At 45.1% G+C, this 24,940-nt stretch overlaps 1 protein-coding gene across 3 annotated transcripts in view; it reads left to right on the top strand.

The window, feature by feature from the left end:
- Window positions 1-24,940, top strand: part of PLCB1 (phospholipase C beta 1) — a 497,164-nt gene that overhangs the window by 328,114 nt on the left and 144,110 nt on the right. For all 3 annotated transcript variants that reach the window (XM_081321970.1, XM_081321971.1, XM_081321972.1), the window contains exons 8-9: window positions 5,503-5,603; window positions 7,989-8,155. In XM_081321970.1, coding sequence (XP_081178096.1) covers window positions 5,503-5,603; window positions 7,989-8,155 — 268 coding nt within the window. The remainder of the gene's footprint in view (window positions 1-5,502; window positions 5,604-7,988; window positions 8,156-24,940) is intronic.

Here is a 24,940-nt window from a genome sequence, read left to right as displayed (position 1 = left end):
TTTACTGCCTCCACAGCATACCTCAATCATGACATTGTCATTATAGGCAGTACTAGTCTTGTCCTGACTTATAGTTTCTTCTCCCCCGCTCCCCCCGCAGAGCAGAGATTGGAGAGGAAGGGATTTCACGGGAATACGAGAGCAGAAAAATTGGAGAGAGAGATTTCAAGAGAGTATATTTGCTCTTCTACGCATCGAAAGCAATGTCAAACTGGCAGTCTGGGGCTGGTATCCGTTGGCATGCTACACAAACAATTTACAGTACTCTCTTGAAATCTTTTTCTCTCCAATCTATCTGCTCTGTGAAGTGGGTTGGGGGAAAATAAAAAGCAAACATTTTCTGTAGGCAAACTCACCTTTGCCTGACCTTTTCCTGCTGCCAGTGTGGTTGCATTGTTCTCAATACGTAGAAGAGCAAACAGCTACTCTCATGAAATCTCTTTCTGTCCAGTCTTTCTATCACTGGTTATCATCTAGTTAAGAAGATAGACTAGGCTTGGGAGACCCAGGTTCAATTGACCCCTCCCGTGGAAATTTACAGGATGAATAAATAAATACAATGATTTATTTCACCATTGATCAGAACAAAAGAGTGAACAACAAATTGTGCAACAATAATGTAACATAATAGCTAAAATGGGTAATGGTTAAGTTGGCCTAGAAACCAAGAGATTGTGAGTTCTAGTGCCACCTTAGGCGTGAAAACCAGTTGGGCCAATCACTCTCAGCCCAACTCACTTCACATGTTTGTTGCTATGGGGAAAATAGGAGCGGGAAGAAATATTTACATATTAACAATCATGAGTTGTATACGAAAAAAGGTGGAATTAAAAAATCCTTTAAAAATCCATTAAAATTGATTATAAAAGCTTTACAAAATTGAAAACATACAGTATAAAGATTCTGATGACAATGCATACAAATGAAATCAATGCTCTGTTTCTGACCAGTCTTCTATACAAGGTATTTATATGGATAAAATGAAAGAAGATCTGTGCTTAAACCACTTACACTCCTGGAGAATAGTTGGTATGCAAATCCAAATATTCCCATCAAAAATGATTATGATGACATGGCATCTTAATTTTGCAATCATATGTCTGTAGATTGAAGTAGCCAGCTTCTGTATTGATATAGTAAGGGGGGAAAATAAAGATTTGCTTGAACCGAGAAAGATGAATAGGTTGGTGCATCGTATTTATTTCAGCAGATAAATTTAAGATGAGAAGTTTGTTTGTTTTTTAGAATTGTTTAGGTGAATGCTTAGTTTTATTCTTCACAGCTAGGTACTGCAACTAAATTCTTCAAAATGAAAAAAAATAAATAATTTTGGCCATGACTAAGTTTAAACCCAATTCAGTTTATGGTTACAGAGGTTGAGAAGGTTAAAAGTTTTGAAAGAGTAAATGATACAAGAGGATATACTAGCTTACAGGAAAAGACCTAATATACTTAAAAGAGCTAAAATCAGAACATTTTTGTACTTTTACAAAAAATACTTACTCAAGCACAGTCCCAATCACGAAATGCTAAATGGCTGTGATACTGAACTACTAATTTAATAGCTGCTAGTCAGCGCATCAAAATAGTTGAAAAAACCCTGGATAAATAAGAGGCAATGTGTAAAAGTAGTTGCTGTTGGAGGTATGTCATGTATGAGAAGTTGTACATGGTTTTACAGCCTTTGAACAACATTTTTTTTCAAAATGCATGTACTTATTATTCCGCAGAACTCTGCCACTGAGTAACATTTCTGTCTGCTCCCTTACACTTTGTTATCTCACTGCAGTGGTTGACTGATGCTGCTTCTGCTAGTGTCCCACAATATATGTGCAATTCACCATGATTACGTCAGGATGAGTCATGCATTTGGAGCCCTACACCTTAGAACAAGTGGCCCCCAACCTTTTGGGCACCAGGGACCAGTTCTGTGGTGAGAGGTTTTTCCACGGACCGGAAGGGGTTGTGGTTTCATATGCTGCCTGCATCCCATAGTTGGGGCTTCACTTGTTTGCATGGACCAGTTTCTGGCATGCTGCAGCCCAGTGCCGGTCGACAGCCCGGGGATTGGGCACCCCTACTTTAGAAGACATCTAGGGTTGACTTTGACAAGAACAGAGTTGGAGTTACAGTTTGGCTAGGAGATTTCGTGAATAGCATAACTTTAATTTTCAGCAAGAAGTAAAAGTGTAATGAAAGAAATCCAATGCATGTTATAAGCAATGTTGGAAAGCAGTTGAAAAAATAAGAATTTATTTTAAGAAGATAACATGAAAATATTTTAAAAATCCACAACTGGCTGATAGCTTTACCAGATCAGAATAAAAGTGAAACAAAAAGATGCATAGTTTGAAGGGGGGGAGGGTTGTTAGACTTTTGAAAGGACTTTATTGGTTTTGGAGGCATGCATACCCTTCAATTAACTAAATGCAATGTGATTCACTTGTACGGAAAATAATTTTAACACAAATATTTAAATGAAATTAATTTTTTCAGTTATTATGGGAAATAACAGAAACAAGATAACAAAAACGTAATGTAGTGTTTCTCCATAAGGAGACATGCCAGATTTTCTTTTTTAAAATGCTAAAACATTTTTTTAAAAAACTGTAATCAGCTACCAAAAAAAGAGAGTTATAGATGGGAAATACTGCATTTCTATTAAACAGTAAACAGATTCATTTAAAATTACCAGATTTATATGGAAAAGATTTGTGATTGACCAATAATGGATAAAAATTTACAGTTGTCAGAAAAGACTTCTTGATTGGCTCTGAAATGGTTTTCAATTCCAGTCACTTGCATTCAAATTGATGACCTTTTCAAACTACGTTGATAGTTGAGAAAATTTCTTTGGAGCAATATTTGGAAATAAAGACAATACAGCAACAGTTAGTTGGCAGGAAGTATAAGGTAAGAATAGGAAGGGAGTTCACTATCTGGTGGCAGATAAAGAGCCAGAGAGGAAATGAAACATCCATTAATAATTAATATGTTTCCAGTCTAACCAGATCAGAATAGCATTTGGACCTTACAGATATGGGAGCTGCTCAGTCTTTTTAAAAATATTTTTACTAAAAAACAACTGATGAAAGAAAAAGAATACAATTTTCCCCCTTTAAGGTAGCTACTTCCCACTCTCATCAGAAGTACAATTTCCTAATTTTCTTTTCATCACTTACTCTTAATTCCATAATCCATCTTTTAGTAATAAACGAATCAAATAATTACATGTTCTTCTTACCCAATTGTCAGCAAAAACTCCAGAGCTTTAAAATATTGAATTCAACAAATATAAAACTCCCATTTCTCAACCATAGGCAAAACTCCCTTTAAAAAGCATAAAAAGGTCCCAGTATCCTCATCTAAAGGGACGCGGTGGCTCAGTGGGTTAGGACGCTGAGCTTGTCGATCGGAAGGTCGGCAGTTTGGCGGGTCGAATCCCGAGTGCCGCGTAACAGAGTGAGCACCTGTTACTCGTCCCAGCTTCTGCCAACCTAGCAGTTCGAAAGCACGTAAAAATGCAAGTAGAAAAATAGGGACCACTGCGGTGGGAAGGTAACAGCGTTCCGTGCGCCTTTGGCGTCTAGTCATGCCGGCCACATGACCACGGAGACGTCCTCGGACAAGCGCTGGCTCTTCGGCTTTGAAACGGAGATGAGCACCGGCCCCTAGAGTCAGAAACGATTAGCACGCATGTGCGGGGGAACCTTTACCTTTACCTTTTATCCTCATCTAAATCTAAAGTTTAACCTCAACAACAGAGACATTTCTCCTTTAAGAAAAAACAAACAAATAACTTCAATACACAACACATTAACATGGGAGATGGACATCAAAAGGACATCTCCCATCTTAACTATGGTCAAATAAATCCATTTTTTTTCTTTTTTAGCATAAGGTCCGTTCCAGCAGTTGTTGATCTTTGTTATAAATTTCTTCCATATTTCAAGTAGTCTCTTTTAGTAAATCTAGCAAAACACAATTAGGAAGCTGTTCAGTTGAGCAATCAAGATGACATACAGTGCTCCAATTTGTGAAAGTTGGTCAGTAATGGAAACTTGTGAATTTTTGGTTTTAACAGCATAGCTGAAAGAATGTTCCCTGTGATTCTATTAGACGGGTAGAAATATTTTTACGATAGTAATTGTGAAATGCTGATTTTAACTTGACAGTTATTCCGGGGATACATAGGTTATATTTCTGTTTTATATTATTTCAACTTTTACAGAAAATAAATAATGCAGTGCAAGCAATGCATTCTTGTTCTTATTGGTTATAGGAAAATGAATTTTGAAGTTGGGAAAATGAATAATTCCACCACATATAATTTACGTTCTACTATTGTTGTATGACAACAAACTGGACTGAGGTTGATATTTATGAAAAATTGATTTAAAAGCTTCACATCTAGCACTCTCCAAGACTAAAAGACAGCCCCTTCTCAAATTGACCCATTAAATCAAAATTTCATTCCATTTTTTCATTTTTTTCCTGATAAGTCTACAGTCTCAAGGTATTCAAGTATAGTTTGAGATACTGTTTCTTTGCACCATTGAAAATGGGAGAATATGATACTGACTGTTTGCTGGAGGAATAAAAAAAGTCATATTGGAAACTCAATAAGGATGCTGGGTGTAAATGGGTGTAAGAAAATAGGATGCAGATCTGAGCCCCCTCCTTATGGAAGATAATTGTAAATCAACACGGATTAAAAATACTCCAGCAACTTGGAGGAGGTGCCACTGATGGGCTATGAGCATGCATTTGGTGTATTTAAACAATATATTAAAAACTAGGAAGTCAAACAGGATCTGTCTGTTCTACCCAAGAATGTTTTCTTGAGCAGTCAGGCCTTGCTTCGCAAACCAGTGAGACATTTATATTAACTGTTTCTAAATTTCAGAGGACTCTTATTCTGGCATGTTGTAATGGTCTCTCCACAGCAATTCTGGAGGGTCAATACAAAAAAGTCCCATATGAACTGAGATTGTTCCCCAGTGGACAAGGGGCCATTGAAACCACATCTCATGTCCTGTTATGTGTTTTGCAACCTCTATACAGATTCATGCACTCATTTTATAACTCTTTATCTGACAAAATATCTGGGAAATTCTGGTCTCTTTTATGTACAGTGGTTACTATTGGATCAGCATGATATAGTTCCTTTGAACATAGCTAAATTCTGCTGTATTGTCCGTAAAATTAGGCAGAGTTTGGATGCCCACTGGTGATCTCATCACTAACTGTAATATACTATTATGTCTTCTTCTGTTTTGTTTTGTTTTGTTTTAACATTTTAATTTTTAATTCTGGTCTGTAACCATAAATAAAGATTGATTGTAACAAATATTCAGCAAAACACCAAGGACCAAGTAACTTAGAAGAAATTTAGTAGAACTGTTAGCAGATTGAAAGTTTTGAAAAAAACTGAAGAATTGAGAAGGAACAACAACTTTGAAAAATCATTACTTTACATGCTGTATTTTAATTCCTCTCCAGAATGATTCCATTCCTCAAGAGGACTTCACTCCAGAAATATATAGGGAGTTTTTGAGCAACTTGTGTCCTCGACCTGAAATTGACCACATCTTCCTAGAACTGTAAGGAGTTGTAGAAACCTACATTTTTCTTCACTTCTGTATTTGTTATAATATTTTTCCCAATGGAAAATTGCTTTCTTCCAGTTCTAGCATCATCCTTTGATCACCAGAGTTTGGGATATTTTGGTTTTATTATTTTAATGTATCAGCTGTTCTGAGAGTCACAATTTTTCTCTGTAAGGCTCGACCACTTTCGTTGATCTCTTGAACATTAACAATACAATATTCCTAATGGAATGTAACCGTCAGATTATATTTATCTTCTGACATAACTGGTTTGAGCTCCAGGTAAACAAAGTGGTCAGGAGGTACCCACTGGGCAGTACATGCCTTGATAATCTTTTCAACATAACAGAAAGATAAGTCAGAAGACAATGTAGTACAGTGCCTATTGTCAGTGCTTGCATTCAATATAAAATTAAATTGACAGCTGAGCTGCTATTATTTCATATTCTAATGTTACGGAAAACCCAAACAGTTTAACAATGAATATCAGATGTATTCCTTTTCCTTATGGTTTTAATAGCCATGCCTTCGGTATGGAATTCCTTGGAATTTAGAGGGACTTTAACTGTAGATGCATGAAAGAGAATACTGACACCAATATGGATACAGTTGGAATTATCTGGAGAGAGAAAGAAAGTTGGAGGAGGACATGATTGAAATGGAGCAATTCTGGTTGGACAAATAATTAAATTCTTTTCTCTGCTACCACACTCTCTTCAAGTTCTGTATTTTAAATCTTTCCTCTCAAAATTACTCCAATTTTTTAAAATTGGTGTCAGAGCTTTTAAACACATATTCTTTTGTCAGGAGTTATTAGTTACATAGAATTTCCTAGTCTGGTTTTTCCGACGTTTTAGCTATAGCTCTATAATTTTATTCTCTCCCTAAAGGATGTCGGTAGATGCTGCTTCTGCAGCACTGTGTCTTGATGGTATTTGATGATAATATGAGGAAAAGTGGCAGGCCTATTTGCAAGTATAAACTTGTGGCAGTGGCTGTTCTAAGTGAGCCAATGAGGGTCTGATGAGTTTGGGTCAAACAGAAAAAAATAATATCATTATGGGGATGCTTTCATCTTTAACAAATTGTCCCATATGACATTGAGAAAGGCATGATTGAATTTTTAATGGTTTACAAAAGAATCGCATCTTACAAATCACGTTTGGGAAACTTGCGGTCGTAGGAACTTCTGTGGACCTAGAATTCATTTTTTACATACTCCGTATACTCCTGCGAAGAAAAACCAGTGGCTAATCAGTTTGAAAACAGCAGGGAACTGTCTTTCTTCAAGAATGAGAGAATATATAGAAAACTCGGTACTACTCATATGTGATGTGGTTCTGCCTATTTCATATGCTCACTGTTCCTCATGTGACCCTTGTTCCCCTAGAAAATGTTTTGAAGAAACTTCATCTGTGCCCAATTAATATGTGCATTTTCCAATGCCTTTCACACGGATCCATGAGTCCCAGAGAAGCAAAGAAACCATAACATGTCATTTATCTCTGGTGTTTTTTGTTCCTTTTACATTTTGGTTAGATTGTAAAAGGACAAAGAAGGTGATTTTTGTTGTTTTATATTATATCTTCTACAGGTAGTACTCGACTTACGACCACAATTGAACCCCACATTTCTGTGGTTAAGTGAGACATTTGTTACGTGAGTTTTGCCCCATTTTATGACCTTTCTTGCCTCATTTGTTACATGAATCACTGCAGTTGATAAATTAGTAACCCGGTTGTTAAGTGAATCTGGCTTCCCCCATTGACTTTGCTTGTCAGAAGGTCACAGAAGTGGATCACATGACCTTGGGACATGACAACAGTCATAAATATGAGCCAGTTCCCAAGCCTCTGAATTTTGATCACGTGATCATGGGGAGGCTGCAAAGGTCATAACTGTGAAAAATGGTCATAACTCACTTTTTTCAGTGCCGATGAAACTTTGAATGGTCACTAAATGAACTGTTGTAAGTCAAGGTCTACCTGTATAGGCAAGACAGTGAAGGCAGATATTCAGGAACAATAGTTACTTTAGATCCAGTAAAATTAATAGTAAGTGTTAGCCTATCAATCCTCTCTGCATTGTAGCTTCAGGCTTAGAGATAGTCCTTGAGTTATAGACTTAGCATCCTTGGCAGCGTTCTCCATCCCTTCCAGTTTTTAATACAATGTGGGAGAGAGGAGGAAGTTACATGAAGCTCAATAAAATGGAATATAATCAAACAACTAGTCCATTATCAGTGTAAACCTACGCTTCAAGAGCTTGTTCTCGTGTGTATTAGCACACCCAGGAAACATAACAGAAGAAGATAGGTAGGATGCTTGCTCACATTGCTTTTCTTTTTCTTTATGTTTCAATGGTTTCTCTTTTTATCAGAGGGGCAAAGAGCAGACCGTATCTAACTGTGGACCAGATGATGGAATTTATAAACTTCAAGCAGAGAGACCCACGGTTAAATGAAATTCTGTATCCGCCCTTGAAGCAAGAACAGGTTCAACAACTGATTGAAAAATATGAACCCAATAATAGTTTGGCAAAGAAAGGTCAGTATTGGTCATTTTCTTCTATATTACAGTTCTGGCTCCAAGCAATTACAGTGGGCAGATATGCCTTGTGGCTCACACCAGTTCATATTCAAAGACGTTACTAGCACGCCTACTTAAGGTTTTGCAGTAGTTACAGATTAAATATGTTTGTTGAGTGAACAAAGCAAGTTAAGCTTCCCTGATGCTTTTCATTTCATAGGATAGATTATTCAGAGCAATGTAAATCTAATCACCAGGACAATAATTTATTTACTAGAATTTGAAAACTGGGGAGGGGAGCATACAGTATGTGGGAAGGGATAATCTAGTACAGAGGTCCCCAACCTTTTGGGCACCAGGGACCGGTTCCGTGGAGAGACGTTTTTCCATGGACCAGAGAGTGCATGGTTTTGTGTGCTGCCTGCATCCCGCGGTTGGGGCTTTGCTTGTTTGTGCGGATCGGTTACTGGCATGCCGTGGCCTGGTACCGGTCCATAGACCGGGAGTTGGGAACCCCTGATCTAGAAAACCATCCTTATATCATTGACTTGCAACAAAAGATTTCTGCTGCTTGATAATGCCAGCGGTGGTTTTAGTACAGTCTCCTCTGTACTGATGAGGTGGCACAGGTAGTTCTCAACCTACAACTACTCATTTAGTGACTGTTCATAGTGACAACAGCATTGAAAAAAGTGACTTAACGACCATTTTACATACAACCGTTGCAGCACGCCCAGGGTCACCTTCTCAAAATTCAGGCACTTGGCAACAGGCACGTATTTATGACAATTGTAGTCTCCAGGTCATGTGAACACTGTTTGTAACCTTCCCAGCTGCTTCCAACAAGCAAAGTTAATGGGAGAAGCCTGATGTGCTTTACAACAATGTGGTTTTCTTAAACAACTGGAGTGCTTAATAACTGTGGCAAAAAAGAGTTGTAAAACAGGGCAAAACTCACTTCATAACTGCCTTGGTTAGCAATGGAAATTTTGGGTTCAGTTATGGTCGTAAGTTGAGGACTGCCTGTAGTTATGCTAAGTGGGCTTCTGAAGAGATAGAAGTGCATTCTGTCATTTCCTAGGAAAGGTATTTTTTTTTAGGGAAACCAGTAATAATTTTATTGACCAAAACTGGGCTTTCTGCCAGATTCTATGCTTACATTCAGTTAAGCATATGCATTGCAATTGCCTGGCATTTTAACATAATGTTGTATTTATGCAGCATTCTGGTTTTATTTTCATTAAGAGTATTTTGCAGGCTTCCTTGCTTTTGAAACAATTCCATGACAATAGGCACAAGCTGATTAGGTATGGGAGAGGAAGCATCATTGAAAGGGAGCTAATTAACAAAAGGCTAATTCTACTTTAGTTTTTGAGACTTACTGAGCCAAAATGTCTTAATTTTAGAATTAAAGTGGGATTTTACATGTAGCTTTATTTTTTCCCCAACACTTTAACTTCCCTACAAAGGGTTGATTTTTTTTCTCCTCCAAAGTCCTGAAAAGTGCTTTATAAGTTGAATAGGAATCTTCCTTCCTTCCTTCCTTCCTTCCTTCCTTCCTTCCTTCCTTCCTTCCTTCCTTCCTTCCTTCCTTCGACTCCTAGCGACTGCCTTTAGTAGTCCCTGAAGTTTGCTAAGCAAAGTTTTTTTTAAGAATTGTTTTGCCATTGCCTCCTTTCTTGAGGGAATGACTGGTCAAATGAGAGGCAACGACTGATCAAAATCAGACAGCTGGCTTCATGCCTTAGGCAGGACTAGGTAGAACTCACAGATTCCAGGTTTATAGTGTGATGCCTTAACCACCACACCAGATGGCTTTCTGATCTCTTTCACTAGCAGTAAGCTGCCTTTCTGTCATCCTCTTAGATAAACCAACTTTAAAAGTAAATAATTTTTTCCCCATTTTTTTTCCTTGCCACCCTCCAAGACTGAGATGCTTTCCTGCCAAAGACTCCATGATTTTCTTCTTCTTACCAGAACATCATGATTTGGAATTATAGGAGTTTAAGTCTCATATACCTGGAGGGCACCTGTTTAAAAAACTCCAAAGTACGATGATTAAACAGAAAGAACAATCTTTGTCATTGCTGGCTATCCTTGAAATTAGCAGTTGGTTTACTGGCCACAGTTTCAAAATTTAAATGGGTTTAGGGCAGGGGTAGGCAACCGTGGCTCTTTTACGGCTGGCTCAGGAATTCTGGGAGTTGAAGTCCACGAGTCATAAAAGAGCCACGGTTGCCTACCCCTGGTTTAGGGTGTAAGGGACTTTCTGTAAAATTGTAAAATTTAGTTCTTAATATCAGCAAATTAGAATATGTCCTGTTAACCAGACTCAGGTCTTTCTGTCATCTCCAAGAAGACTACTTTTTCTGTGCTGTTCCAAAAGTGTGGAATGGTGTTTGTCTCCTCTTCTCTCAATGTTTAAGAAATTGCTAAAAATCCAGGCTTTCAAGTATTAGATGATTTTAATATTTATTTTGTTATTTTCAACCTAGATTTAATTTTTTTCTATTCTGTTTTTCTTTTGAAATTTCAGCCTGCTAGAGCTGAAGGTGGTGGTGGTGGATTGAAGCTATATAAATCAATAAAGAAATGTATACACATTTTTTTAAAAATCATAAGTAATGCAGCTCAGGTATTACAAAGTCCCTGGAATATCGATAAACAAATGCTTCAATATTTTTAAAGCTTTCTGCATAAGCTCCTTGTGAGCAAGAGCGAGGTGAGGTAGAATACTTTATTGTAGCTTTAACATAGCTACTTAATTTATTGAAACATCGACTGTTGTCAGTGCTTTATATATCATAGTATCCCGCATATAGATACAATGGGGCATACTCTGATGAAACTATTGTACACATAGTTTAAGCTATTGGCAAAATCAGATGAAAAGACCTATGTGTGCTAATAAAACAACAGGTCATTATACAAATTTCTCTTGGAATTTTAATATGGCAACCGAGCAAGGACAAGAACAATATGTATCTTGGAACTGATAAAGGCGTTCACATTTTGGAATATGAATTATAATGAGCTATAACTTCCAATCCTGCTTATACAAATAAATATTGTTCACATATCTTCTATAGCCATGTCATAAGCTATTGAAACTCAGTTAATTTACATTCCAGTCCAGGACTGAGAATCAGGTGCTAGTTAGAGTTGCTGGAAGTTGTACTTCAACAACACCTGGAATACTGCATCCAGTTTTGGTTACCACGATGTAAAAAAGATGTCGAGACTCTAGAAAGGGTACAGAGAAGAGCAACCAAGATGATTAGGGGGCTGGAGGCTAAAACATATAGGGAACGGTTGCTGGAATTGGGTATGTGTAGTTTAACGAAGAGAAGGGTGAGGGGTGACATGATAGCAGTGTTCCAATATCTCAGGGGCTGCCACAAAGAAGAGGGAGCCAAGCCATTCTCCAAAGCACCTGAAAGCAGGACAAGAAGCAATGGATGGAAACTAGTCAAGGAGAGAAGCAACCTAGAACTAAGGAGAAACTTCCTGACAGTTAGAACAACTAACCAGTGGAACAACCTGCCTCCAGAGGTGGTGAATGCTCCAACACTGGAGGTTTTTAAGAAGAGACTGGACAGCCATTTGCCTGAAATGGTATAGGGTTTTCTGCCTGAGCAGGGGGTTGGACTAGATGACCTCTAAGGTCCCTTCCAACTTTATATTATTATTATTATATAACACATCAGGCGAAGAATTGTACAGGCCTAATTACATGGAGCTAGGGACGCGATGGCTCAGTGGGTTAGGACGCTAAGCTTGTCGATCAGAAGGTCGGCAGTTTGGCGGGTCGAATCCCGAGTGCCGCGTAACAGAGTGAGCGCCTGTTACTCGTCCCAGCTTCTGCCAACCTAGCAGTTCGAAAGCACGTAAAAATGCAAGTAGAAAAATAGGGACCACTACGGTGGGAAGGTAACAGCGTTCCATGCGCCTTTGGCGTCTAGTCATGCCGGCCACATGACCACGGAGACGTCCTCGGACAAGCGCTGGCTCTTCGGCTTTGAAACGGAGATGAGCACCGGCCCCTAGAGTCGGAAACGACTAGCACACATGTGCGGGGGAACCTTTACCTTTACCTTTACCTTATCTTTTCCTACCTTGTAGTACAATGGTACAACTTTCAGCTTTTAGTCTTCTCTGTTTAATATTTTATTTTAGCTTGTATTTGATGCTTTGTTTATGTACACCAATTTTATAATGCTCTGGGTAGTTATTTTTAAAAGCACAGATGAAAATCAATGTGCATACTTTTAGTGATGCATCTAATAAGAAAAAGCAGTTATGATTCTGCCACTTCTCAGTTGAAAGGAAAGATCCAACATCTCACTTATGGTGTGGACTATATAACTGCGTTGAAATAAGTATCTACTGTAAAGGGTATACAGAATAACAGAGTTGGAAGGGATGTTGGAGGCAGTGGTGGGATTCAAATATGTGAACAACTGGTTCTCTGTGTGGATGCTGTTTCCGGAAGTCCATTCTGGGCCTGGGCAACAAAAAATTAGCTACTGGTTCTGCCGAACTGGTGCGAACTGGCTGAATCCCACTACTGGTTGGAGGTCTTCTAGTAGTTCAACCCCCTGCTCAGGCAGGAAACCCTATACCATTTCAGACAAATGATTGTTCAATCTCTCCTTAAAAACTTCCAATGTTGGAGCATTCACAACTTCTGGAAGTAAGTTTTTTCACTGCTTGATTGTTCTAACTCCCAGGAAGTTTCTCATTAGTTCTAGGTTGCTTCTCTCCTTAATTAGTATTGTTTCTTCTCTTGTTGGTTATCTACTTTCTAAGAAAGGATCTCTAAAGGACATTAGTTGCCTGTGTTTTCCAAGTAAGGAGTTAGGCTAATCAAAAAGGGATAATACCTTAATTTAGATGACCTGCTTGTGATAAAGCTTTGTTGCCTCAGCATAAATGAGGGGTGAGGTCACCTGCTGCAAATCTTAACAAAATAATAAGCTTGGCCATTACTTAAGTTTCAATGCTCTGCTGAACCCTCCCCAGGAATATGAACTAGATCAATTGGTGATACTGAATGAAAATCCTCTGCAAATGTAGTAATAGTTCTAAACATTTTTCTAAGAGAACATTATCTTCCTATTGCATCTCTTATGAGTTGATACAATCTGTTACTTCAGAGGATTTTGAGTGTTCATCAGACAATTCTCCAAGGGAGTCGTGACATCAGACCACAGCCATATCATGAGGTATAAGTCTAGTACAGGCAGTCCTCGACTTACAACAGTTCATTTAGTGAGTGTTCAAAGTTACAACAGCATTGAAAAATGTAACGTGGCCATTTTTCATGATTTTTGCCGCATCCCCATGATCATGTGTTCAAAATTCAAATGCTTGGCAACTGGTTCATATTTATGATGGTCACAGTGTCCCAGGATCATGTGATCCCCTTTTGAGACCTTCTCACAAGCAAAGTCAGTGGGGAAGCCTGCTTCATTTAAGAACCAGGTTACTAACTTGTTAACTGCAGTGATTCACTTAACAACCATGGCAAGAAAAGTCGAAAAATGGGTCAAAACACTTGACAAATGTCTCACTTAACTCAGAAATTTTGGGGCCTAATTGTGGTCATAATTCGAGGACTATCTGTACAAATGTGCGGCACTGATTTTTTAAAGGCTGTTTGAAAAATGTGATTATTGCCAGCCCTTCTTAGGTTTATGGTAATAGTGATTTCTCTTTAATAATATTTAATATTTTTAATTGATGATTTTTAAGACTAGCATCAAAACCCACATATCTATATTTCTGGAAATGGCCACGTTTTACTTCTTCAAAGATCTGATCTATTCTTCAAATTGCATTTGGCTCTCTTTAAAAAAAAGCATTTGTGAATTTCCTATAGAAGACAAGAATCTTTCATTTCATAAATCTTGCTTCTGACTTAAATTGAGGGGGTTTTCCCTTAAAAAAAATCCAAATAAAGCCTCAACCCAATGTTGTTGAATGGCTTGTATTCCTAATAGGCAACATATTTTACGCATAATAGAATTATATATTTGAATTTGTAGTAATTTGAACTAAGCATTTATACTCTGGAAACATTCTGTTGTTAAAATTTATTTCTAAAGCGCTGAATTAGAATTACATACCCAGACTGAGCTGTGATACTATCTGAGTCTTCATTTAACCCTTATATTTTCTCTGTTGAAAGACTGCTAATCTATACAAAGCTGAGCCATGCTCTTATAAACCTCCATTTGTGAAAGGATGTGAAGCACTTGTCGGGGGCACTGCATCCAGAGTGACGTGTCTCTTACCTTGACAGTAGGCCACACTAGCCGAAGCACAAAGCATGGGAGGCCGTTCTTCCACTTGGAATATACTTTAATAACGCAGCGCTATTTTTCAATATAGTGTTTGAAGTAAATCACATCCCATGAAAGTCATTCTTCATAATAACCAAGGCCTCCATGAAAGTAATTTTGCAAGGCTAAGTCCACATGATGTTTATCAGCAGAATCAAAGGAGCCACAAAGGAAAAATATTGAATATTTTAATTCAACAACCACCTCCAATGTGATGTTCCCCCATTAGGGCCCCAAGCCATCTGGCAGAGCTAGGTCTTCAGGCTCCTACAGAAGGATGGGAGGCATTGTCACCTCAGAGGGTAAGATGTTCCAAAGAGCTGGAGCCATGGCAGAGAAGACCCTTCCCTTGGACCCCACCAGCCAAAATTCCTTGACTGATGGGACCCACGTATCTCAGGGGTTGCCACAAAGAAGAGGGAGTCAAGCTATTCTCCAAGTCACCTGAAGGCAGGACAAGAAGTAATGGATGGAAACTAATCAAGCAACCTAGAACTGAGGAGAAATTTCCTGACAGTTAGAACAATTAATCAGTGGAACAACCTGCCTCCAGAAGCGGTGAATGCTCCAACACTGGAAGTTTTTAAGAAGAGACTGGACAGCCATTTGTCTGAAATGGTATAGGGTTTCCTACATGAGAAGGAGCTTGGACTAGATGACCTTCAAGGTCCCTTCCAACGTTGTTGTTGTTGTTGTTATTATTATTATTATTATTATTATACATCATGCCTTCTCTGCCAGCGCAGGTGGGATGGGCCAATCCCAGTGGGCTGAGATGGTTCCTCAAGTAGCCTGGACCCATGCCATGCAGGGCTTTAAGCGTAATCACCAACACCTGGAATTGCACCTGGAAACAAACTGGCAGCCAGTGCAGCTCACGGAGCAGTGGTGTAACATGGGTCATCCTAGGAACGCCAAGAACTGCCCACACCGCTGCACTCTGTGCCAGTTGAAGCTTCCAAATGTTCTTCAGGAATAGCCCCATGTATAGCACATTACAATAGTCCAGATGTGAGATAATCATCTATTTTTCTTTGCTATTTGTTACTGTGTTTTCCTGTTTTACTTCTTGTGTTACTTATTTTTTTACTAATTTATTTACCAAGCAATTAGAAAATATTGCTTTGTTTTAGAGCTCACCGCATGAGGAAGAACTATTCGCACGATCATATATATATTGGGATAAAAATGGCACAAAACAAAGGCTTACATTCCTGAGTTCTCTCTTCTTTTTTCAAATAGATTGCTGCTAAGCTGATCCATTTTTCTTATATTTTTTTCTTAAATTCAGTTTTATAAAGATGATATCAGCTCTAATAACCTTGACTTGAGAAGTCATAAGAGTTTTCTATGTCCTATTGGAAGCCTTGAATTAATGCTTGACATGAATGCTCTCTAAGTATTCAGTTTATTATGAAGGAAGAAAGGAGAATCTATTCTCGGTCCATTGCAATGCTCAGAGTTATTTGTTATCACTTGATTTAATCTTTGAATACTTTCTGTATCAATAGATAATAAATCGACTTCCATTTCTTTACAGCAAGTATCCCTGTTAATGAGGTTAACTTATGAGTTTAATGAAAGCTTTTATTGTAATGTGAAATCCTCATGACTGTTTAAGTAGCAGTTCTCAAATAGCTAGAAGCTAAAGCACTTCACATTAGTTAATTAAAAAGATCAAGAAGATAAGTTTGAAATATAAAATGAAACATCTGTGCTGTGAGTTAACAAATAGCAAGAGATTTGTAGTCCATGATACAGAAATAGGCAAGTGTAGCTTTAGTATTTTTGATGGTGAGATTTGTTCCTTTTTACTGCTAGCTGCGTTTTGAAAGGGTAGAGATTAAGCCTGGATTTTCTAACTGAAATGATAAGAGATTTTGCTCTTTCCTCACTGAACTATAATTTTTTTCGGTTCAGACAGGAGACTATTGCCTCCCTTCAAATCCTAGTTATTTTAATACTTACCTGCAATTGCGTAGAAATCTTGATTCTCACCTCGGCTTCTTGCAGCTGTTTTCATAACATTCTCGGAATGAGAATGTTATCTCTTTCCTTTCCTTTGATTCCAGTGAAAGAAACATTTCATAACTTGGCATACTCTAAATGAGGTGCTAACATAGCTGGAAAGCAGCTAGGAGAAGACTGCTATCCTTGTGTTTATTTATTATTTACATGTATATATCTACCCATTCAACACATGACTCTGGGCGGCTAACAGTCAACTTTAAATAATAATAAAGAAAAAGCAATTTAAAAATAAATTCAAAGCAACACAAATCTCTTAGCAGCAATGCAGTAACATATAATAAAGTTCTCCAAAGTGGGCTCATCAACATCAAGGCCCGATATCCTATTTTCTAGCAAGAGAAAAATATAAGTATGGCATATTTGGCTAGAAATGGAACATTTCACTTAATTTTCATTGTAGCTAATTCATTTTTTGAATTTAATATCTTTCTGTAAAGATATGAAATAAAAATCAATTTTTCTCTTTACTTTTGATAGTTCACGATCCCTGTGTTTCTCATCAAATAATTTTATTGCATTTTGCATGTGTGCAGCATACACATAAAACAACAGCTAACGAGAAATGATAAAAAGAGAATAGGAGTAAAAGTGTGAAAAGAAAGAAAGGAAAGGAAAGAATATATATAAAGAATGACTTCTGACGTCTTCTTCCAAGGATCTAAAGAATACTTACATTTGACTCCTAGTTTAAAACTATAATAAAATGTCCATTTTCACCAAAAAAGAAAGGCCTTTCTGTTTCTGATAGTGTAAGTTAGACTTCTTCCAGCAAGTAGCATCAGTGTGACGTTAATAGCCAATGTCCTTCCTTCAGGCAGGTAACATCAGTGTGAGGTCACAATAGCTGGTCCCTTTCCCTCAGGTATGTAATGTCTGCACTAGATCACCAGGGTCTTTGGTCTAACCTTTTTTTGTTCAGATAGATAAAATCCACTGAGATGTCTATTTACTTCAGGTAAGGGACTATACTGTAGGTAATCTTTCTGTATACGTGTAACGTGTATTCTGTATGTCTCATACTGTAAGCGAAGGAGCCCATCTTTTAATAAAAGGGGCAACACAGGTATATAACTCAAGGATGACTCATGTCTGTCTCATTTAAATAGTCAGCAGCAGAAATCTAGAAGGGAAGAAGGCGGCAAGAATTATCATGCAGATCCTATTTAATGGGCCAGATACCAATGCCAATCACCAGAGTTTAACTTGGCGATTTTTTTTAAGGAAGAACCACATCAACACTGATAAACGATTTCCTCAAAGTGACATTTTAAACTTAATCTCTTTGATGGAGATTACTAGAAGGAAAGGCATTTCTGTAAGCTGTCAAAACTCGTCCTGCAACAAGCAGGGCAGGTGCCGAACACAGGAACGAGAGACTTCCGCTGCGGTCTAGAAGCACTTTATTCTTCAGGGCAACAGCCGCAACAAGAAACAAAGCCAGCGTTGGCCGCTACCTGCAGCCAACGCTACTATATACACACCCGAAAACCCCACCCATACTCCACCCAAACACGCCCCCGCCCTCCCACTCTCTATAACTTCCCCACCCCTCCCCTACAAGGCCTTTCGCCCGTCGCCCAGTCGGGTAAGCCCCCTCCCATGTGTTGCCGCCACCGTGCTCCTCCCCCTCACCCACTCCCTGCCGCGCCCAACTCCGAACCCCCCTGTCGTCGTCCACGCCCGAGGCCCCCAGCCACCCGGTCACCGCAGCGGGGAGGGACCCGTCCCCTAATGGCGTCGCTAGCTCCCAAACCACACAGTCCTGCGCAGGCATGGCGTCGGCCAGAGGAGACAGCTGCAACGGCGGAGTCTCTGAAGCAGTCCGCTGCGAGGCCGAAGCTCTCGAAGCCTCCCAGGCCGCCGAGACGCTGAGCCGACCCGAGCCTCCACCGGGCATGCCGCAGGCCGGGGAACCTTGCGCAAACGCGCCACCGGGCGAGGACAGCAGCCGCGGCGCGTCCGGAGGCGGCAGAAGTGGCGGCGCGAGTCCCGGAGCCTTCCGAGCCGGGGAGCCGCGCGCAGACACGCCGCCGGGCGAGGTCAGCAGCCGCGGCGCGTCCGGAGGCGGCAGAAGTGGCGGCGCGGGTCCCGGAGCCTTCCGAGCCGGGGAGCCGTGTGCAGACGTGCCGCCGGGCGAGGTCAGCAGCCGCGGCGCGTCCGGAGGCAGCGGGAGTGGTGGCGCGGGTCCCAGAGCCTTCCGAGCCGCCATGGAGCCTGGTGAGGTCGGCGGGAGGAAGGCAGGGGGTGCCGGGGGGGTGGAGGGGCCCCCCTTCAAGTGTCGGGCTCCCGAGGCCCGACATGCTGCCCCCTCTACCAGGGGCCCACCTGGAATGCAAGGAGAGAGAGGTGAGTAGTCTGTAACATGACTAGCAGTCCCCCCCTGGGTCCCCCCCGGCTTCCCCGGGTGTTTCCGGTGGAAAGCGCGGAGAAGGCGTGGTGCGCACACATCCCCATCCCGTACCCAGGTGGTCTCCTCCATGGGGTACCCCTTCCAGAGCACCAAGTATTGCACCCGCCCCCTCCGTTTCCGGGAGTCCAGGATCTCCTGTACCTCATAGTGGTTGCCGTGTACAGGCCCTGGGCCGCCCTCCCCCACCGCCACAGAGGCGGTTGTAGCAGGCTTCAGCAGGCTACTGTGGAAGACGGGGTGTATCTTTCCAAGGAGGGAGGGTAGCCGAAGTCTGACGGTGACAGGATTTACTACCTGTATAACCCGGAAGGGTCCGAGATATTTGGGCCCTAGCTTCCTACATGGTACCTGTAGCCGCAGGTATTTCGTGGAGAGGTAGACAAGATCACCTACTTTAGGAGGTGCAAACGGTCGTCTCTTCCTGTCTGCCTGCTCTTTGTATGACCCTGCAGCTCGCTCTAACGCCTTCTTTGCTATCCCCCACACCTCCTCCAACCGGTGCATCCACTCCCCAGGTGTGCAGGATGCCGGGGCCCCCTGGTCGCACCCCACGATAGGAACGAACTCGTAACCAGAGACCACTTTAAAGGGGGAGAACCCGGTGCTGCTATGCACTGCGTTGTTGTAGGCTACTTCCGCGAAGGATAGCAGGTCCACCCATTCAGACTGTTGGTATGAAACATAACAACGCAGGTATCGCTCCACCGCCGCGTTTGCATGTTCCGCAGCTCCATTTGTGCTTGGGTGGTACGCCGAGCTCAGGCCCTGTGTTGCTCCGATATAACGCACGAAATCCCTCCAGAACCGGGCCGTGAATTGTACCCCACGGTCGGAGATGATACGTCGTGGCACCCCGTGGAGACGATAAATGTGTTGGACAAACAGCCAGGCCAGCCGACGGGCTGAAGGCAACCCCTTGCAGGGGATAAAGTGGGCTTGTTTCGAGAACAAGTCTACTACTGTCCACAAAACGTTATATCCCCTGCTTTCCATGGACTTTGTAGCTCGACCACAAAGTCCATGGCAATGTCCTGCCAAGGTCGTACGGGGTCTGCCACCTGTTGCAGAAGGCCTGCCGGTTTATTAGTGGAGGGCTTGGTGGTTGCGCAAATGCGGCACTTCTGCACATAGCTCTCAATGTCTCGCCTCATGGTTGGCCACCAAAACTGGCGGCGGGCCAGATGCAGGGTTTTCACGAACCCGTAATGACCTGCCTGCCTGGCGTCATGGCATTGATAGAGCGCTTGATCCCGTGCCGCCGCAGGCACATACAGCCTGACCCCGTGCCAAGCTAAGCCGTCCCGCAACGAGAGGGTGTCGGGGTGCGCCTGCATCCATTCATCAGTCGCCAATGCTCCCTTACAGGTCCGCAGGAAGCCGTCTGTCACGGCGTTGGCCCTGTGCTCCGCCCCCTCCACCGGGCGGGGCGGCGGTACCAGTGCCTGTACTACCTCCTCTTTCCGACAATCGTATTGTGGTAGCCGAGACAAGGCGTCCGCCAGGAAATTCCTACCCCCGGGCACATACTTGAGACGGAACCGGAAGCGCTGAAAGTACTGGGCCCACCGTACGTGTTTCGGGGACAGACGGCGGGGTGTTTGCAGGGCTTCCAGGTTTTTATGGTCCGTCCAAACCTCGAACTCCTGGCTAGCCCCCTCCAGAAGGTGTCTCCAAGTCCCCAAGGCCCAGCGGACCGCGAAGGCCTCTTTCTCCCAGATAGCCCAAGCCCTCTCCGCGGTAGTCAGCTTCTTGGAGGCGTAAGCGCAGGGCCGCAGTTCTCCCATCGCATGCCGTTGCAGAAGGACAGCTCCAACAGCCACGTCGCTCGCATCAGCCTGTACTACGTAGGGCAGGTCAGGGTTCGGGTGTCGCAGGACGGGCTCCTTAGCGAATTGTGCCTTGAGCGTCTCAAAAGCCTGCTGGCATGTAGTGGTCCACGCTAGCTTCTGCCCTGGCCGCGGCAATGTTGCCATTTGTTTTGTCCGCAGTAGATCTGTGAGCGGCAGGGCAATGGAAGCGAAATGTGGAATAAACTGACGATAAAAGTTAGCGAAGCCCAGGAAGCTCTGCAACTGTTTCCGGGTCCGTGGGGCCTGCCACTGTTGGATAGCCTCCACCTTCCCCGGGTCCATCTCCACCCCGTTGGAGGACACCCGATATCCCAAATAGTCCAGCCGGGGCTTGTGAAACTCACATTTAGAGAGCTTCACATATAACTGGGCGTCCCTCAGCTTGGTCAGCACACTCCGAACTAAGGCGACATGCTCCTCCAGCGTTGACGAATATATGAGGATGTCATCAAGATAGACTAGGACCCCCCGGTACAAATGATCATGCAGGACTTGGTTAATCAACTGCATGAAGACCGCGGGGGCTCCTTGCAGTCCAAACGGCATTACCCTGAACTGAAAGCTCCCCAACGGGCAATTGAAAGCCGTCTTCCATTCATCGCCAGCTTTAATCCGGACACGGTAGTACGCCTCCCTGAGGTCTAACTTGGTGAACACCCGGCCCGTAGCCAAATGAGCTAAAAGGTCCTTCACCAAAGGGAGGGGGTACAAGTGCTCTACACATACCGCGTTAACCCCCCGGTAATCAACGCACAGTCTTAGGGTCCCGTCTTTCTTCTCCCTGAACAGGACAGGGGCCGCCATCTTAGACCGGGCGGGCTGGATGAACCCCCTCCGCAGGTTCTTGTCTATTGGCGAAGCTCCTGCATCTCCCGGGGTGCCATTGCGTACATGCGGGGTTTCGGCAGTTTTGCCCCTGGCTCCAGTTCGATGGCGCAGTCCGTGGGGCGGTGGGGTGGCAAGGCATCACACTCCTTCTCATCGAAGACATCTGCGAGATCGCTGTACTCCCGTGGCACCTGTGTCTCAAGCCCAGCTCCCACCCCCGCGGCCCCCTCTGGCCCACCGATCCCCTCCGGACCCATGAAGGAATGCTTTGCAGGAGGCTGGGGCCCTGTCCCGAGACGAAGGTGTCGGCACCCCCCCTCCCACCAAACCGTGGGGCCCCACCTGTCCAACCACGTAAGCCCCAGGATGACCGCCTCCGTCATGGACGGCACCACGACAAACCGGAGAGTCTCCCAGTGTGTACCCAATTCCATTCTCACCGGTGCCGTTACATGCGTAATGGGTGCCCCACCCAAAAGGGACCCGTCTACCTGCTGGAACCGGAGAGGTTTGGGGAGCCGCTGAAGGGGGATACCGGCCTCCCTTGCCATCACCAGGCTGATAAGGCAGCGCGTGCTGCCTGTATCAATCAAAGCCTTACACTCCCTCCTCTCGCCTGTTCGTGGGCTTATCAATGCCACAGGCAGCACAAAAGGGCACACCGGAGCGCTTACCATCGGGTCCTCCTCGTACTCGTGATCCTCAGACCCATCGGATGTGTCAGTCCGTCCATCCGCCGGGCCCTCTGGACGCACCGGTGTCGATGTTCGGGGTGTCTTGTTGGCCACCTGGTACGCTGTTCTGGAGCGTTCCGCAGCTCTCCTGGGGGTCGGGACCCGCGCCACCGGAGGTGGGCCCTGGCCGTGGCGGAGGTAACGGGCAGTCCACTGCCCGGTGGCCCGGTTGGTCGCATCGGAAGCAGCGGAATGTTGGACGGGGCGCCGGTAGGGGGCCGGGTTGTGTCACCGCCGGCCCGGGCTTCCGGCTCTCGGTCTTCGGCCCCTCCGGGGCCCTCCAGGCTCCAGGGCCCACTACAGGCCTGCCCCGGGTGTCCTGCAACCCAATATCTAGCTCCACCGCCACCCGGAACCAATCCTGAAGCCGTGCAGGAACCCCCCGCACCACACATGCCCGCCGGAGAGCTCCATCAAGGCCGGCCCGGAAGTGGTGCACCAGCAAGCGCTCTGGCCACGAGCGCAACCTGCCCGCAACCCTGCGGAACTCGTGCACGTACTCCTCTGCTGGCCGTCCTCGCTGCCTGATGGCTAAAACTTCAGCTTCCGCACGATGTATGCGGGAAACATCCTCGAAGCGGATGCGCAGGGCTTCCAGGAACAGCCCCACGTCCCCGAGTTCACGGGCGTGGTCACTGTAAAGATCCGCTGCCCAGGTTGCAGCCTCTCCCTGAAGGCACGCGGTGACCGCCACCACCATCGCCCACTGTGAAGTATAGGCCTGGGCATACCCGTCCAGATGGTTAATCACCTGGCCTAGGAACATAGCCAGGCGGTCGGGATGCCCATCATAGGTTATGGTGAGCGGTGGGGGTCCCCACACCACACCCGGACCCCAATGCCCGACAGGTGGACGGGTCTGAGCCTGGGACACCCCCACCGACCTGGGTGCCGGACGTCCAGGGCCTCGGTCAGGCGTTGGCCATGCATCACGCCCTCCTTGTGCTCACGTGGATGGGGCCTGAACGCCACCCTCCCCAGGCGCCTTGAACTTCGGGCTGGCCAGTCGGAAACGGGACGTCGCTGGCTGACTGGGTGCCCCCCCCCAAGAGACCACTGTCCCGTGTCTTCTTCAGGGCCCATGGCCACCCAGGAACCGCTGTCACGTGCCCCGACTTCTCCAAACCTATCGCGCAGCACGTCCATAGTCTGGCTCCCCGGTGCGGTTGAATAGCTGCATTCCTCGCCGTCGTCATCGGTCAGCCGACGCTCCCTCCAATCCAGTGGAGCCCCACCGGGCCGGCCCGTTCGTCCTTGCTCGAGCCCCGTGCGCCCCAGGATCGAGCTCAGCCACCACTCCCCCCCCAGGGTCTGGCTACTAGCACCCTGGGACTCCACCGCAGGGTCTGCTGGTGGCACTTCCCGCACTTTAGGCCGCACAGCTGGCTGGGCGTCCTCCACGTCCCTCTCCGCAGGGGGTGTCGCCTCCGCCCCGGCCACGCCAGCCTCCTCCGATCCAGTCTCCAAAACGGCCCCTTGCAAACCCTCTGCCATGGGGCACAAACGGAACACAGCAGAAAGGCAGTAAGGCCGCAGTGCTATGGAAACGCTGGCTTTCTGTCAAAACTCGTCCTGCAACAAGCAGGGCAGGTGCCGAACACAGGAACGAGAGACTTCCGCTGCGGTCTAGAAGCACTTTATTCTTCAGGGCAACAGCCGCAACAAGAAACAAAGCCAGCGTTGGCCGCTACCTGCAGCCAACGCTACTATATACACACCCGAAAACCCCACCCATACTCCACCCAAACACGCCCCCGCCCTCCCACTCTCTATAACTTCCCCACCCCTCCCCTACAAGGCCTTTCGCCCGTCGCCCAGTCGGGTAAGCCCCCTCCCATGTGTTGCCGCCACCGTGCTCCTCCCCCTCACCCACTCCCTGCCGCGCCCAACTCCGAACCCCCCTGTCGTCGTCCACGCCCGAGGCCCCCAGCCACCCGGTCACCGCAGCGGGGAGGGACCCGTCCCCTAATGGCGTCGCTAGCTCCCAAACCACACAGTCCTGCGCAGGCATGGCGTCGGCCAGAGGAGACAGCTGCAACGGCGGAGTCTCTGAAGCAGTCCGCTGCGAGGCCGAAGCTCTCGAAGCCTCCCAGGCCGCCGAGACGCTGAGCCGACCCGAGCCTCCACCGGGCATGCCGCAGGCCGGGGAACCTTGCGCAAACGCGCCACCGGGCGAGGACAGCAGCCGCGGCGCGTCCGGAGGCGGCAGAAGTGGCGGCGCGAGTCCCGGAGCCTTCCGAGCCGGGGAGCCGCGCGCAGACGCGCCGCCGGGCGAGGTCAGCAGCCGCGGCGCGTCCGGAGGCGGCAGAAGTGGCGGCGCGGGTCCCGGAGCCTTCCGAGCCGGGGAGCCGTGTGCAGACGTGCCGCCGGGCGAGGTCAGCAGCCGCGGCGCGTCCGGAGGCGGCGGGAGTGGTGGCGCGGGTCCCAGAGCCTTCCGAGCCGCCATGGAGCCTGGTGAGGTCGGCGGGAGGAAGGCAGGGGGTGCCGGGGGGGTGGAGGGGCCCCCCTTCAAGTGTCGGGCTCCCGAGGCCCGACATAAGCATTTTTTTTCCAATTTGCTTTATTTATACCTAACTGTATAATAAACAGTAACCTATGTCAGTAAC

Source organism: Vipera berus, assembly GCF_964194415.1.
Source record: "Vipera berus genome assembly, chromosome: 1".
In the NCBI taxonomy this organism is placed as follows: Eukaryota; Metazoa; Chordata; class Lepidosauria; order Squamata; family Viperidae; genus Vipera; species Vipera berus.
Note: the sequence above shows the minus strand (reverse complement) of the source record. Positions and strands in the feature narration are given on the sequence as shown.